Below are 17177 nucleotides of genomic sequence, written 5' to 3'. Positions count from 1 at the left end.
TCAAGTCTCTATGCGGTGAGTAATCGATAGGAAAAAAAAATCATTTTGGGGGTGAACTACCGGTACACCTTTAAGAGCAGCTATTGCACTGTGATAAATGAGCCTCCTCCTGCCTCAGCATCTATATGCATCTGATTAGCCCATGCCAGACTGCTAAACATTCTATGTGTTAAAAAGGTCAAATGAGACACAAATATGTGTGGCAGTAGCCACACACTCAGGTCCAACAATGGCTGCAAACAAGGATCTTGTATTCAGGATGACATGAGCAACATGTTGCAGCTGACGAAGCACTAAGCGAAGCACATTGCTCATCATGTCATCCTGAATAGCAGTGCCTTGTTTGCAACAATTTCTTTGACCTGAGTGTGCGGTTACTAACGGTTACCACACATATTTGTGGCTTGTTTTATCTCCTATTATTTTACAGTTGCCAGCTCCTATTGTCCCACATAAGTTACTGTACTGTGTGTTGTATATTCAGCTTTTTTTCTTTTTTTATCAGTTAATGTTTTAACTTTGGTTTGTTCAAACATCGATGAACTTTCAGTTGTGCACTCCATAACCACCACGTCACCGTGTCCTCTTTCGTCCTCTCTCCTTCCCGTGCTCCCAACAGTTACAGACAGTGAATGGAGCTGTGTGGTCCCAGTATGAATGACATTGGAGGCTCTGTGTGTCAGGTGGAACAGCTGCCCTGCCCCGGTGTCTCCCTGTCCAACCCCGGCAGCGGTCTGTGCCGCCTGCAGGCCAACGGACACCAGTTCCACAACCTCCACACCATCACCCACCAGCCCTGGGTCAACCAGCCGACCGCCGCCATGGCATCCGCTCCGAGCTCAGTCGTCCGGCACAAGGTCAACGGAGCAGTGGGGGGCTGGAGTGGTGGTAGCCAAGACTGTGCAACCTCCAGACTGGGAGAAGGGGCAGCTCTGCCGCGGAGCCGGGGTCCCGGGAAGGTGCTGGTCACGGGCGGAGGTGGGTACTTCGGCTTCAGACTGGGCAGGGCGCTGGCCAGCCGGGGAATCTCAGTGATCTTAATGGACTTGCACAAGCCACCCTGGGATACTCCAGATGGAGCCGTCTTCCACCAGGTGAGGGAAGGGGCGTCACAAGGTGGGGAAAAGTGCGACTGAGTTACCAGGGCCCAAGGTGGAGGGGCCTTAATTATTTTATACTTTAGCTATTGAAAAATAGCAGATATACAAGCTCACAGTGCGGCACTGAGTGCCATGCTTGTAGATCTGCTACTTGTCGTGAAAATGTGTGCAAATCTTTGAATATATTTTCATATCATAATCAAAGATTATGAATCATCATTCATAATCTTTTGAATATTTTTTTAAGCGAACATTTGTAACTCAAATTTTGCTTCTGGGGGGTCCCTGGAACTAAATATTTTGCGAAGGGGGTCCGTGACCAAATACATATCATTTTGGGGGTCCTTCACATGAAAACCTTTGAGCACCACTGACATAGAAACATTCAAAGACTTGCACAAATTCTCACGATAAAAAAAAAAATAGCAGATCTACAAGCTCGCAGCGCGGCACTCGGTGCAAGCTCGCGCTGTGAGCTTGTATATCTGCTATTTTTCAATAGTTAAAGCACACAATAACGCAGTGAATCCTTGTACACTACTCAGGGCCCAGAATTTGGTGCGACACCCCTGTGTGTGTGTCACAGACTAGTCTACTGTCAGGATTCATTTACTTTTGTTCTGTTGTAAGTGCAAGTATGTTGCTTTGGCTATACCAGCGACATACCGATATGTGGGGGTCGGTGGATAGAACACGTGCCATTCTTGGGAGCCCCGAGGGGGGGTAGTCCAGGCAGGTGTCCTGTGGTTAATGTATGTGATGGCTGGAAGAAGACACAGATGAGCGATCCATCCCGGAGTGCCTGCCAGGTGTTGACTGAATGGAGCCAGATTCAGGTTTCATGATTCGGGTTTCAACTGCGGACCTCATGGTCGCTTACCTTAATTATGCCGGCCTTCTATGGGATAATCTCTGACACGGCGCGCACAACATATCACTTACGCTGCGTCAAAGCGCTCAGCTCATCCAATTGGGTCAATTGTTTAAATAATGTTGCGGTTGCTGCGTTTAGAATACAGCTGAGGTATTTTCCTCCCCTGCCTGCTTTCAGTTGTTTTATCACGTAGCCTACCGGTAGATATACAGTAGAAAGTGTCAAATTGAATCACCAACACACCAAGTAACTCCCATCTCCCCATCTTGTTCATTCAGAGTGACATCCGGGACTACGCTTCTCTTCACAAGGTTTGCGAAGGGGTGGAATGTATATTTCACACAGCTTCCTATGGCATGTCGGGGCCTGAGCAGGTGAGGTCGTGCAATGTGACTGGAGAATAGGCTACACTTTTAAACTATTTTTATTTGATTGTTTCAATGCTCGGCACGTTAAATCTAGAGGAATAATGGAATAGAGGAACTAAAGAGACAGAGATGATGAGCATGTTCAGAGAGTGATGAATGATGAGCATGTGCATTGTGCACATTCCCCCGCTGTTGCAATGTAAAAAGAACTATATGTTCAGTACTATCTGCAAAGATCTTAATCATGCTGATTGTAAAGATCTGCTATCGCTCACACACTCACGCACAACAATATGGTAAATGGTAAATGGTGCATTTTTATAGCGGCTTTATCCAAGGCGCTATATCTTAATATAACAAGTATACCATGAGTCATAATCAGTAGGCTGAACATGGCAACTTCAACTACATCTTTTAAAACTGGATTGGCAGTCAAGCAACCCAAATCAAACAAGGTCTTTACTGTTTACCTGTTTAATTAGGTTCACCATTAATGTTTCACTTCTGACTTTTCAATTTGTACTGCGCACCAACTCAAGTGCATACTGTAATACCTCCCAGACATAGCTTTCTTAGGCCATGTGTTATAATAACATATAATCAACCCCATACCCTACATACCAGCTCATTGTAATGTTTATTGTGTGCGTGTGGGTGAAGCAGCCAAATATCCGTCATGATCAGCTGTACAATGCCATCAGACAAGTTTCGTTCTACACGAAACCCGCCTGTTCTGTACAGGACGTACCGGTATCTAAGACTGTCATTCTTGTCAACACCTGATTCCAGATGGTGATCGATATCCTTCTTACCCTGGATTAAACATTGGTCAATGTATCATAGACCTACTGATTGATGCATGCAGCAATTTTGACAATTATAAGTGATGTTTTCCTCCGTGTCTCCAAAGTTAAGGAAGGAGCAGGTCGAGTCTGTCAACGTGGGCGGGACCAACAACATTATAAATGGTACAGATACCTTTTGACGCACACAAACATTATGATCATTCCACAGATTGCATGCTGTCACCAGTTGCTGGGTATCTATCATACTCTGTAAGCACTGTAAATGTTTGGAGGGCATTTGGTGTTCTGTGATGTGGCAATGTGTTTGTAAACACCACTCGGCACTAGCGTTGACTAAAACTATGACGAAAAATGTTGTCAACTACCTCTTCTACTGACGAGAACTAAATAAAAGCAAAATAAAAACTAAGCAATGATGACTAAAACTAAGACTGTTAGGGAGGGACATAGTTGAGTAGAACTAAAAGACAAGTCATTTTATATTTGGTTGCGTTCTGTTGTTGCACTCTGAAATTAGCAGATCTACAAGCTCACAACGCGGCATCGTGAGCTCGTAGATTGGCTATTTTCAGCATGCAACCAAGTGTAAAAGTAGCCATTTCGACACCATCAAGGCCTGCCAAGATAATTGTTTGACGACAAAATCAGCTGTAGATTTATTCGACTAAAACTAAATTACAAAATTATTTTCTTCAAAAGATTAGGACTGAAACTAAATCTAAATTTGCTGTCAAAATCAACACTAGCTAGGCACTCAATTAGGTTTGTGAAAGCCTCTGCGAGTAGCTATGCCCAGTGGTTCTCAAAGTGGGGTCCGGAGACACCCAGGGGTCCTTGAGGGGGTTCCATGGTGTCCAGCAAAATGAGCAACAGTTCAATATCACAATTATTTCACCGTCTAGAATGGCCCAATGAGAGAATGTAAAAATAACTATTCCAATTTCATTCTCTCCACTGTTATCTCCTTACCTACAGAATAGACCTGGGGTCGACAAGTAAGTTTGGCCTTGGCCCAATGTTTTTCTAAGCCATTAGATGGTGGCAAGAACACAAGTAATAGCAAATGTAGGACCTGGAAAATGGGACAAACCCTTTACAATAATACCTATAATGCCATAAAGGTATCATTTTATTGTGGAGACAGAGTCATACTCCTTTTTGAATAAGAGCTCATTCATGTTTCAAGGTCTCCTAGAGCAGAGAGAAACAATGTATTGGTTATAAGTCAAGGCATGTGAAAAATGGTTTGTCTAAAAAGGAAAGTTGACACTGTAACATTCAAAGTATGGAAATTCCCGGTCTCATCAATGCGATGCAATCATTGCTGGGCCAGATGTTAGCGCTGGCGGGCCAGTTCTGGCCCATGGGCTGCTTTTTGACTAACACAGTTGTAGAATTCTGTTCTAAATGTCATAGCCTATAACAACAACAATCCTCTCCTCCAACATCTTTTCAAATGTATCAATTTGGCATGAAAATGATTAAGAACCACCGTAGTGTGTCTCGACCCAAAAACCATACAGTATGTATGAAAAATTGCTCTGTCTTATATGTTTGTCATATTGTCCATTGCATGTTGTGATCTGAGGCACTTTCCTGTGCTTATGATAAGCGTAAGTGTCATTCTATATATCTTGCATTTGAATTTTCTATATTTTCTATTTTCGAATTTTGCTGTTTTTACATCGTCTGCCTTCAGTGTGTAAAGAGCGGGGCATCTCTAGGCTGGTGTACACCAGTACGGTCAACGTGGTATTTGCTGGCAGGCCAATAGAGGAGGGCGATGAGGATTCTGTGCCCTATGTGCCTCTGGACACGGTGAGTATAATTTTAACATGAAAAGATATATATATATATATATATATATATATATATATATATATATGTGTGTTCACCTATAATGTCCTGCCCAAAATAGAGATGCCAGTGTTAAAGTGATTTGTAAAATGAAATGGATCAATGGATCTCTTCTGGTGCAAACATCTACATTCCAATGGCGCTAGAGACTACCAAGGACAATTACTGTAGCAAAGATCGATGAACATTATGTCTGCAATCTGGAACGTTGCTGTTGGGCAGAAACCTCTTATCTCAATACCTATTCCAACCTTTTGTGTTTTTGGAGCGGTGAAAGCGCTCCCAATAGACAGGTATGTCTGTGGCTGGCTGGCTATGTGGCTGGCTGGCTGGCTGGCTGGCTGGCTGGCTGGGTATGTCTGTAGCCTGGCAATACCTTGAGTGGCCACACTAGTTAAAGGAGGGGCGCTGTTGTGCAGGCACAAACACACACACACACACACACACACACACACACACACACACACACACACACACACACACACACACACACACACACACACACACACACAGATTCACAGATTCACCGCTCCACTTCGAACCGAGGTTTGATTTTTTTGTAAATGTGTGCCCTGTTTGATCACACTACTGTGTCACACAAAGGCATCAAAAGTAGTAGATGTAAAAGCTTGAAGGTTGTTGATCTGCTACTTTTCGCTATTTTTTATTCTGCAAAGTAACAGTTTTGGACATATTTGGTTTCCACCCGACAGAGGTGATAAGTACTGTAAATGTACCTGCTTTAGGGATTCTGCCTTATTTGCTCTGAAAATCATTGATTTTGGATCTTGACTGTGCTTCAAACTGAATGAGGAGAGAGAGTGAGGCAATTGATCTCTAACATATGACGATCATCTCTGTTCCAGCACGTAGACCATTACTCCAGAACCAAAGCCGTTGCAGACCAATTGGTCCTCTCTGCCAATGGATGCTTGCTTAAAGGTGAGTCATGATCTGTGTGTTAGGAATGGTGATGAGTGATAATACAATGTGTGTGTGTGTGTGTGTGTGTGTGTGTGTGTGTGTGTGTGTGTGTGTGTGTGTGTGTGTGTGTGTGTGTGTGTGTGTGTGTGTGTGTGTGTGTGTGTGTGTGTGCGCGTGCGTGCGTGTGTGTTTTTGTGTTTGTGTTTGTACATGTGCCTAACATGTGAGCTAATTGTTGCTATAGACACCAACGTGTGCAATCCAATCCAACTAGACCTGCTGACACCAGTTTAAATTTAGAGCTGGCAGCACAATATACCACTGGAGTGAAGTGATCACCTGACACCAGGTTGTCTCAAGCAGTCTGCAGCGTGCACGCACGCACGCACACTCACACACACACTAGAGTACTCTCTCTCTTCCTCTCTCCCGCTTTGTCTTTCACAGACAGACACACACTAACACTTGCACCACATCTTTATCTTTTCCCTGGTTCCTTAGAAAGTACAACTGCCGGTTGCTTAAAGGTGCGTGAGGGAATTCTTCACACCTCACTCTTTGGCAATTCCAGTGTTTCACATAGAGAGCAAGTGGAAGCTTTGCATTCCGTCTCGGGGTGTAACCCTATACACAGATATACACTATCAATGGCCTCTTGTTTCTATATGCAATTAAGCTCAGAGTATGGGCTATGTCATTATATACGCAAGTCTAAAGCTAATGCATCTGCTGCAGGAGGATGTGGTTTACATCAATAATTGCGACCGTATAGGTCGCAGATTAGTATGTGAACGGTCTCTGTCTGTCTGTCTGTCTGTCTGTCTGTCTGTCTGTCTGTCTGTCACACCTGACACTGTGGTTCTATGGGTTTGTCGCTCTGACATCATGCTCTGATGTCACTGTGATGTCAGGGGAACCACTCTAACAGAAACGGTTTGCCGCTCTGGCCCTGTGATGTCACACTAACAGAGTCCCTTTTATGCACATATGGAGTTCCCTGATGTCATCAATTTTAAGCCCATATCTAACAGGACTTCATATGGGAATGCCCATACCGGTATATGGAGGCCACATCGGCCACATACCACACTAACTGAATCCATATATGGCCAAGACAGATGGCCAAGACATCCCATATCTGTGTGGCTGGTGTATGGGCATAAAAGGGATGTATGATATCAGATGTCATAGACGTCATAGGACTTTCACATAAGTTAACGAATAACTGAGTAAGCATGTTTGGGCTCTCACAGCATATCTCCATATACAGTACCAGGGTTCTCCATATATGGGTAACTGTTCCGATATACATCACTGGCCAGATGGCCAAGAATTGGCACGACGGGCGAGGTTGCATGATGCCCTGAGGCGTCTTACTAGTTATTTACTGTATTTGTTCAGGCTAATGTATAGCATGACTTTAGAATGGGTGGTAATAGAGGGTGTCATTATAAGTGCTACATGGAGCATTTGAATAATCCTGTGTCATCGGCTAGTTGGAATACATTTGAGTGCACAAATACTGTATGTGTTAGTTAGACAGCTAATTAAGGAAATCATTATCATATATTGGAAAAACCAGCCAAGACTATTCAATAGCTGTCAACCTTAAATAATTTCCCCCCTTCATATTGATATGAGTAGTGTTTTTCTTGTCTAATATATATATATATATATATATATATATATATATATATATATATATATATATATATATGTGACCAGCATATAGAATGAAGTTGACAGTTCTACAATACAAGAAAACAACAAAATATCTTTTGCAGTTCATGTATTGCTTTTGTGATATGGCATAAATACTCTCATTCTCAGCTTTCAAATCTGAATTGTCAATACTGTATCTCCTCTCCTTGAAAAATATGAAATGAAAAAAGCTTTTGGACTCAACCACACTCTTTTTCTTCTGGTTCTTTTCTTCTTGCTATTTTTATTTCTGTGTTGGTACTGAAAGTGTGACAATCAGATTTGTATTGACCTGCTGAACTATGTACTTTATATGCCTTATATTTGCTATTCATTAAAAACAAACAAACAAGACAAAAAAGAACAAGTTAAAGTCTGTTAAAGTTAAAGTCTGACTTCCCCTCATATTAAAGGTGGAGGTGTATTGCGGACATGCGTCCTCCGTCCGTCTGGAATCTACGGCCCAGAGGAGAGAAGACATCTCCACAGAGTGATGGTGAGTGGCAGGCAGTGGGATACAATAGCAGAATAATAGCAATACATTGACGTGTAACTTAGTCAAAATCACAGTATTTGAGCTTAACCTTGACATGTAACATAGTTTAAAAAAAAAATCAAAAGAAAAAAATCACAGTATTGAGCTTAACAACATGACATGAACTTAGTCAAAATCACAGTATTGAGCTTAACAACATGACATGAACTTAGTCAAGATCACAGTATTTGAGCTTAACCACATTGACATGCAACTTAATCAGACAATCACAAGTATTTGAGCTTAGCCAGACTGATCGTGCAAAGGTGGAGGCTGGGGTGGAGGAGGCAGCAAGCAGCAAATGATTCCGAAGCTTCAGAAAACCAAGCATTGGTAGAGAAAGCAAGCCCTTTTGAAAGGAGCCTTCCCTACTGATTGAGAGCTTTGATTGGAGTATGGCAGTCATGTGACATAATGACCAGCAGATATGTTAATGAGGTATGACAACAGAGCTGACTGATATCTGACTACAGTTGAGCAGCGACTTGACTCCCATGTCCTGCATAAACTAACGCTGAAGCTTCATTTATATGAGTTAATTTTATCAAGTGTCCCACTAGCCAATCACAACGTGTCCTGCAAAGCTTGGCCAATGGGACCCTGGAGTAGAACAAACTCTGTGGCAGACGTTTTTGAACACGTTTTTCCCCTGGGTTTTTGGACGGACAACAAACTTTGAGCTGTTGGGGCCAAGATGTAGGCCAGAAATCGAAGGCCGCACTTCAGTTTACTTAAGCATTTACAGTACATGCTTAAGTCCACAAGTATTTTTTTATTCCAAACTTTTACTTAAAGTAACAGGGTATTCCTACATTGCAGTGTTGACACTTACAGCATGTTGAGTACTTTTTCCACCACTGTTGAATGGCAGCCCTACCACTGTAAACAAACCAAACTCATTGACTGTCAGACTGCTACTACGGTCTGTAGTACGATCTGTTCCCCATGCACGAGACACCAGTGTCAGCCCAATTACTGTGCCCTTAGCTGGCAGCATGTGTGCCTGCTTGAAGCGTGTACATTATTGATGGGGACCTCTGTAGGTATCTCATTACGACCCTTCTGTTTTTCTCCCGGGCATTGCCGAGGCAGTCAGGCCAGACTGTGTGTAAGGTCGTAAAGTTTGGTTGGCGTTGGCTCAGAGTTTACTGTTGGACAAAGTGGCCTGGCCAGAGACTCTCATCGGACGTGGTCACTTGCATGCTTGCTTACTTGCACCAACACATGCACACATTCACACGTGCACACATGCTTAATTATGATTAAAACCATAATCCCAATTCATCTTAATATTGTAACCACTAATATTAATCATGATTGTTAATGATGAATTTAGCAAAATATGTAAAAAAGGGGTGTTAATGTCTATTTTTCATTGTGTTCTAGGGCATTCATTTACAAAAAAATATAAAAAGTTGAAAAAGATAAAACAAAAGAAAAGAGGCCATTACTGCATCAAAAACAATCAACAAACTACAGTATACCATAAAGACATTCATCACACATTGGCCAAATTGTCATATAATATAAGAAGGCAGGCAAATCATTTGAAAATAGACGATCTACAAGCTCACAACGCAGTAGATTTGCTATTTATATTTATCTGTGGAATTTATCTGTGGAGTCAAACTAAATCGAATGCCCCAACTCCTACATTCCAAGTGTTTATCAGGGTGGGGGTCCCCAGTTCAGATATGAGTATTTTGGGGGGGTCATGGCTTGACAAGGTTAAGAACCACTGCTGAATGTAATGACCTCTGTGGATGTGGATATACAGTGTTATGGTTATTAACCCCTGGTGTAATGGGGTGTAGACAAGGGAAAGTTTCACATTTACATGTACATAATTGTGAAGCGTGCAATCATGATTTTAAATTATTTTTCATTAATTGTGTAGCCCCAACACACTTACACATGCATGCACACACACTCTCTCGTGTGAGAGACACCCCCACGCACGCACGCACGCACGCACGCACGCACACACACACACACATGCACACGTTGGACTGACTCGAGTTCTTCTCTCTGCAGGTGAATGTGAGGCGACGGCTGTTCAGCTTCCGTTTCGGTGACCCACAGGCCCGGATGAACTGGGTTCATGTAGACAACCTGGTGCTGGCTCACTTACTGGCTGCCGAGGCTCTCACGCCCATGAAGAGCTGTGTCTCTGTGAGTGGCCTGCTGCACACCAAACACACCATAACCCACTAAAACTACTGCTAGTTCATGTCAGGTCCGCTGTCAGCCCCGAAATTATAATAGTATGATACAGTAGTTCATGTGGTCTCTCTCCAGTGTGCATCCTCAAACTGAAACTGTCTCAGTGTAATCTGCCCAACAACAGCTGACCAGGACAGTAAGTAGTCATACAGTCAGGCTATACAGACAATTAATTTGATTGGTTTATAATTGCGCATCCCCACAATGGCATCATAAAAATATTAACTTGTTTTTTAAGATGATTCTTAAAGTGACACTTACCTTTAGGTGACAGGCCCCCTTTAAGTAAAGAATGTGAGTACTTTTTCCATGATTAAATGTGTTTTAGGCAGGAACATTCACATCAAGAAGATTTAACCATTTATTGCATAAATTGAATACAGTCAAGAAGATTTAACCATTTATTGCATAAATTGAATACAGTCAAGCAGATTTAACCATTTATTGCATAAATGGAATACAGTTAATCTTGGTGTTTGAAATGCTCCGCGTTCGGAGATGCTCCCTGAATTTTGTGCAGGCTTTTCTGAGCATGCTAAGCAAAATCAGGGAACGCATAACAATACCCCCCCATAGGGATAGAATAGCAAAATAACAGCAATAACCATGACATGTAACATAGTCAAATCACAGTATTGAGCTTAACAACATTGACATGAACTTAGACAAAATCACAGTATTGAGCTTAACAACATTGACATGAACTTAGTCAAGATCACAGTACTTGCTTAACCACATTGACATGTAACTTAATCAGACAATCACAAGTATTTGAGCTTAGCCAGACTGATCGTGCAAAGGTGGAGGCTGGGGTGGAGGGGGAAGCAAGCAGCAAATGATTCCGAAGCTCCGGAACCAAGCATTGGTAGAGAAAGCAAGCTCTATTTAAAGGAGCCTTCCCTACTGATTGAGAGCTTTGATTGGAGTATGGCAGTCATGTGACATAATGACCAGCAGATATGTTAATGAGGTATGAGAACAGAGCTGACTGACATCTGACTAACAGCTGAGCAGCAACTTGACTCCCATGCTGCGCTTAATTTTTGGTATTGAACATTGGTACACATTTGTATGACTACATGCAATTTCTTAAATGACTTAAATATACAAGGAAATGACATGAATGATACGAAGCTTGCGAGGTGAGTTCAGGCAGATATACTCGAGAAGTTCTCACTGTGCTGCCCTATGTGGTGTGTTCAGTGCTGTGCAAGACCCACACGTCATTTGCTGACGTGGCAATCAGCTGACCAATCCCTGCTCTTAATGGTTAATGATGGTTTCTAAGCAGGGAGAAAAATGTAGCTGAGCCTGAACGCCAAGATTAAATATTACATTATACACTTGCATTCTCATGTTAGATTAATAAACGTTACATAATAAAATATATTGGTTCATTCATTCCACATTGGTTCATTCTATTTGTGAGTTATCTGACATATTTCAAAAATATATTTTGCTTTTTATTTATGTTTTGATTTGAAAATGTATGAACATTTTTCAACATGGAAAGGATTATGACTATTATGCTAAATAATTGTGATTAGACGATTATTGAATTATTTGTTATATGCAATAAGTGTTGCAGTGGCGTAAGCAGTGTTTGGGACTAACACATTGGTTATTGTACTACTTTTTGAGAGGTAACTAGTAACGTAACCAATTGCTTTTTCATTTAAACATTTAAAGCTATACTGTGTAAGTTGCTCAACTAGTGGTCAGTAGCGTCCGTGTCTTTCGGCCGCTTTTCGCCGCGGACCGGGCCTCACACCCCCGCGTCACCCCCGCGTCTGCCTCCACCTCGCCGAGATCTATCTTTAGAGGGGTCCCTGGTTCCTGTGCGTTCAGGCATTCCGGAGAAAGGAGTGTTTCACCCGAGTATAGATAGAGACACACGGGCGCCTACAAATATGGCCGCCCTATTGTGATAGCTAGCGACCCCACTTCAAGATGCGCTGTGATTGGCCGGCAGTGTATAACCCTCGCTGTGATTGGCCGGTAGTGTATGATGACGTAATTTTTGCGCGAAAACCGGACCCCGGTCAGGATCATAGAAAACATATAAAGAGAAGGCTTCAGAAGCTGAAAATAACGGAGTGGGTGTTCTAAAACTTTAGCGATTTAAGAGTTAGGACAATTTTAAGATTTGTTTTATAAAAAAAGTTACATGGTATAACTTTAATGGCTGTGTTACTTGTTACTTTATGTGAATTTACACGACAACTTCAGAGGATTAAATGTTTACACAAACACACTCGCACATACGCCACTCACATCCCACAGGCGTATGTTTGTTGGATTCAGTGGAATGAATTATTTAGACTACTGCAAGACAGTCTAGGAATATGTTAATAAGCATGTTAATAAAGTATTCAATCAACCAATTTATCAAAAAAGGAAAGTAGACAGGTCAACTGTAACTTGCAGTAATCAACAAGTCAACTAATCAGCGATGTAAATCAACGATTTTGTTTACATTGCATGTTTACATAATTTGTTATTGGAAAGGTATGTAGGGTAAAATAGAATTGTAGGAAGGCCCGCCCTCTCCATAGGGCCACTATACTTTATAAATGTCCCTGATTGAATGCAATTAAGTCAGAGGTTTGTCCAATGAACCTGATCCTCGTGACGGTTTCTCCTGAACGTGTCAAGTTGTTACTACAGCGCAATGCAGGTGGTAATCTAAGCAATCTGATCTAGCCAAGATAACTGCTAGACTAGACTACTAGGAATTCCTCAATGATTCTAGTGTGTGTGTGTGTGTGCGCGTGCGACCGTGCGTGCGTGCGTGTGTACGGGCGGCTATAGCTCAGGAGGTAGAGTGGGTTGGCCAATGCTCCATGGGTCGGCGGTTCAAATCCCAGCTTCTCCTGTCTTCATGTCGAAGTGTCCTTGGGCAAGACACTGAACCCCAAGTTGCCTCCGGTGAGCTGGTTGGTGCCTTGCATGGTTTCCACCGCCACCGGTGTATGAATGTGTGCGTGAATGGGTGAATGTAATGCACATTGTAAAGCGCTTTGGATAAAAGCGCTATATAAATGCACCATTTACCATTTTATTTTACCATTTGTGTATACTGTGTTAATGCAAATGTTTTGTGTCAACGTTTCTCTTACAGAGTGGACAGGCCTATTTCATTAATGATGGAGAATCAGTGAACCTGTTTGAGTGGTTAACACCACTGGTGAGTTACCCTTCCAAGGAGTCACAGCAACAAGACATTCACTGATTATAATGCATTTACCTCATACTTCACTCCTATTCTCTAATTGCAGTTTGAAAAGCTGGGTTACAGGAGACCCTTGATACGCCTGCCTGTGTCATTGGTCTACTCAGCAGGTAGACTCTCGTACTCATGCACCTTCCCTTTGTGGTATCATTAGTCACTTGTTTTAAAATTGTGACTATGCTCTATACCGGTATGACTTCTGTGTTGTTTATGTTAAAGGAGAACATCCCCGCTTTTTATGATGGATGTGCAGTCATTACTCATAGTCAGTGTAGTCAATTCAAGCGATAGAATCCTCACTTTGTGCTGTATTTAATGAAATGTTGGAGTTCGCCTGCTCAGATCCTTTCTGACAGTATCAACAGTACTGACTTAGGAAAAGAGGTTGTGCTTCAACAGTGGGATTTCTCATTGAGTGCTAAACCCAAAATTCAGTAGGCCACAAGTTTCCAGTGTCCCATGAGCCCTTGCGTGAAATGTGGGCATCACTTCCTGTTGCTCTTAGCTGTGTAAATATTTGTATTTTGTCCTGTATTGACTTGAGGTTTGGGATGAGCTACCTTTTTCATATTCTTACAAGTACATACCTGCGGTACATGTGCAAGTATACATTGTGCATAAGTTCTCATCGGTGGAGATTTATATTTACAGTCAATTTTATTGTTGCCGACCACAGAAAGAACTAAACGGATGTTAAACATCCACATTTAGTTTGTGAGTCAGTCAGGTTACATCCTTCATGTTCATTCCATGGGCCACGCTCTGCAGCCACATGCAGTTGAAACTCAAGACAGAATCTATAGCAAGACAGAAAACACTGCCAACTATTGTGGAGGTTATAGACATACTACCTTACTATGACTAATACCGGTACCAGTCTGAAAATCGGCTAATATGTAGTTTTTTCTCTCTCATCTACAGCAATCCTCATTGAATATTTGCACATAGTCTTGAAACCCATCGTAGAAGTCCCTATCCTCTTCACCAGAAATGAGGTAAACACACTGTACCTTCCTTCTTAAAACTCTTCCACACATTTCATACATGCATACAGAAATGCCTGGTGTAATCATTTGGTGCAGGCCCCATACTTGAATGTGGCACTTATAGGACATTAGTTCCTCAAAAGGTTTACAATTAACATGTTATCTGGAGATACTGGCAACATAAGTATGTGTTCATCCTACATGATTTGATCAATCCTATGTGGGACTGTCAGTCAGTTATTATGAATTATTTACAAAAACATTTGCCAGTTCTGGCCCACGGGCCACCTGTTTCCTACAGTACCATTACTGTATAGTACTGTGCTTGGGGTTGTGTAGGCAGGGAATTGCATGAGTGTGTGTGTGTGTGTGTGTGTGTGTGTGTGTGTGTGTGTGTGTGTGTGTGTGTGTGTGTGTGTGTGTGTGTGTGTGTGTGTGTGTGTGTGTGTGTGTGTGTGATAGGATGGGGATGGGGATGGGGTCTTGGGTTACCTGCTCGCTGATGATTAGAGTCTTGTTTAAGTCTCACGGGGGCCCTCTCACCCACGACAGTGAAGACAGACTTCATTAGAGCGAGTATTTTCCAAACACTAGCCCAGCCCCTGCTCGCTCCATCTAATGCAATCTGTTTGTGCATGAATTAATTATGGATAAGTCCTAATCAAAATGAACCTTTAATGGTTTCACAGTTGATGGAAAATCAACAGTAGACAAAGGTTCCTTTGTCTGATATCTCAAATTCGGTCAGCTGTGACTGGTGGACAGCACGTCAGTCAGTGGGATGTCAATTCGTCTAAAGACATTGAGTTAATTCAAGAGGTCGTGGGCTGGTTACAGTCATTCTGGCTGCCCTAGCACTGGAGTAGCTTTAACAGCCAAGAGCTGGCACAACCGTGATGAGTAATGTCTTCATGAATGTGTGATGAGTCAGAGAAACCAAAGCTTTGCCGTAGGCCTGAACCCAGGGCTCATTCAGTCAGATGACTGCTGGCTGGGGCAGGGGATTGATGATTGCCCTGTGAATAAAACATAAACCAGCGTGGGTCAGGACAGGAAGTTCAAGCTGAAGGTTACAGGAAGTGACCTCACCTCACCACAGTGTATACAGCCACTAGTCTCGTGTAGCCTCCGAATGCCAGATAGTCTGGATCCCGAAATCCGAGAGAGGAAGCTGGCATTTCTGTTCCGTTATCTGTACATTGAATTTTGGTATTCCCATTTCTGCTAAGCAACAAGCTATATATGCCTAGATGATTTTGATCTGTATTGGGATAAATTCGCGTGACTGTAAAGACGAAACGGAAGTTGCAAGGAGGCTTCACATTCACTTTATCAATTGCTCAAGATCAGAGCTTCCGTGCTCCAGACTGTATGACGGAAGCATGTGTAAGGCAACAGTCTGGCCACGCGAGACTACACAGCCACTGATGATGTGACGTGACAGCTGCTTTTAGGCCGTCTCTAAATAGTTCAGACTGTGAGTGTGAAGTGGAACCGTAACTGATGAGCTCTGATACAATAGCAGAGATCAGAGGGCTACACGCTTTGAAACCAGTTTAGAATAACAAACATCAATCAAAAAGTGGAAAACTAAACTATCCACGCACCATAGTACCAATAACACATCATTTCATCAGTGACTATAGAGCAGTAGACTACTATACTATAGCCCTTTTTATTTTCCAAATCTAGGTGGGTAATTGCTATGGGAAAGTAAATAGCTTATGACATATTATGTTTGAATCAACAATGATGGGTGATGCCTGGAATGTGGGTTGAGGGGAATGGGTCAGGTTTAACAGTATGAACCCATATACTTCTTTGAGACAGAGATTCCTGTGTGCGCATGTCTTGGACCATGTCTGTCTAGGAGTGCTGTCTCCATCCATCGCTATGGATACTTTCCATGCAGACACCTTATCCCCAGGCAGACAGAAAGAAGATACAGAGGCAAGAGACATCATCAGTATCAGGCCTCAGGTGGCACATGTGTTAAACAAATGTTTCTCCAACTGGGGTTAATCTAAAACATTTACCTCACACTCTGACCTTTAGCTTCTTCCAGCCTCCGGATAAGACTGGACACCTTTAAACACGGCCTTCGTCTAACTTCGGATGTGTAGGTGATCGCTAAATGGATGACGGTCTGCGTCTAATTGAGCATCTTCTCTAAAATCCTAGGTGAGGAACATAGCGGTGAGCCACACCTTCAAGATTGACAAGGCACGTCGGGAGTTGGGCTTCTGTCCTCAGCACTACACCCTGGCAGACTCAGTGGAACAGTACCTGAAGGCTGGACCACCGCCCTCCGGATCCTCGCCCTCCGGATCCTCTCCTTCCTGGAACCAGCCTCTGCTAGTGCTTGTGGTGCTGGGACTCTGCCTGATGCTGTTACTGCTGTGCTTCCGTCTCTGGCAGTACTAGCCTAGCCTAGTCTAGTGCAGTGGTTCTCAACCTGTGGGTCGGGACCCCCAGGGGCGGTCCCCAAATTATTTTGGGGGGTTCCCCAGATGATTAGCTTAATGTGCAACATTGTTTTCTCACTCAACAGTAAACAAACCAACATAAAGT

The 17177-nt window shown here is 42.7% G+C and overlaps 2 protein-coding genes across 2 annotated transcripts in view; both read left to right on the top strand.

The window, feature by feature from the left end:
- vwa3a (von Willebrand factor A domain containing 3A) overlaps positions 1 to 632 on the top strand; it is a gene marked incomplete at both ends in the record, with an annotated part of 42605 nt that extends 41973 nt beyond the window's left edge. Inside the window, one exon of the mRNA XM_080723151.1 lies at positions 620 to 632. Coding sequence (XP_080579277.1) covers positions 620 to 632 — 13 coding nt within the window. The remainder of the gene's footprint in view (positions 1 to 619) is intronic.
- sdr42e2 (short chain dehydrogenase/reductase family 42E, member 2) lies at positions 633 to 17030 on the top strand (the record flags this gene model as incomplete). The annotated part of the gene is made up of 11 exons (XM_080723150.1): positions 633 to 1094; positions 2253 to 2348; positions 3253 to 3310; positions 4848 to 4966; positions 5872 to 5947; positions 8044 to 8126; positions 10200 to 10337; positions 13510 to 13575; positions 13667 to 13730; positions 14542 to 14615; positions 16788 to 17030. The coding sequence occupies 11 exons, from the start codon at positions 633 to 635 to the stop codon at positions 17028 to 17030; spliced, it is 1479 nt and encodes a 492-aa protein (XP_080579276.1).
- Between the last annotated feature and the right edge of the window lie 147 nt (positions 17031 to 17177).

This window comes from Nannobrachium achirus (assembly GCF_963921795.1).
Source record: "Nannobrachium achirus genome assembly, chromosome: 4".
NCBI classification, from domain to species: domain Eukaryota; kingdom Metazoa; phylum Chordata; class Actinopteri; order Myctophiformes; family Myctophidae; genus Nannobrachium; species Nannobrachium achirus.
The sequence above is the reverse complement of the archived record's forward strand: the minus strand, read 5'-3'. Positions and strand labels throughout refer to the sequence as shown.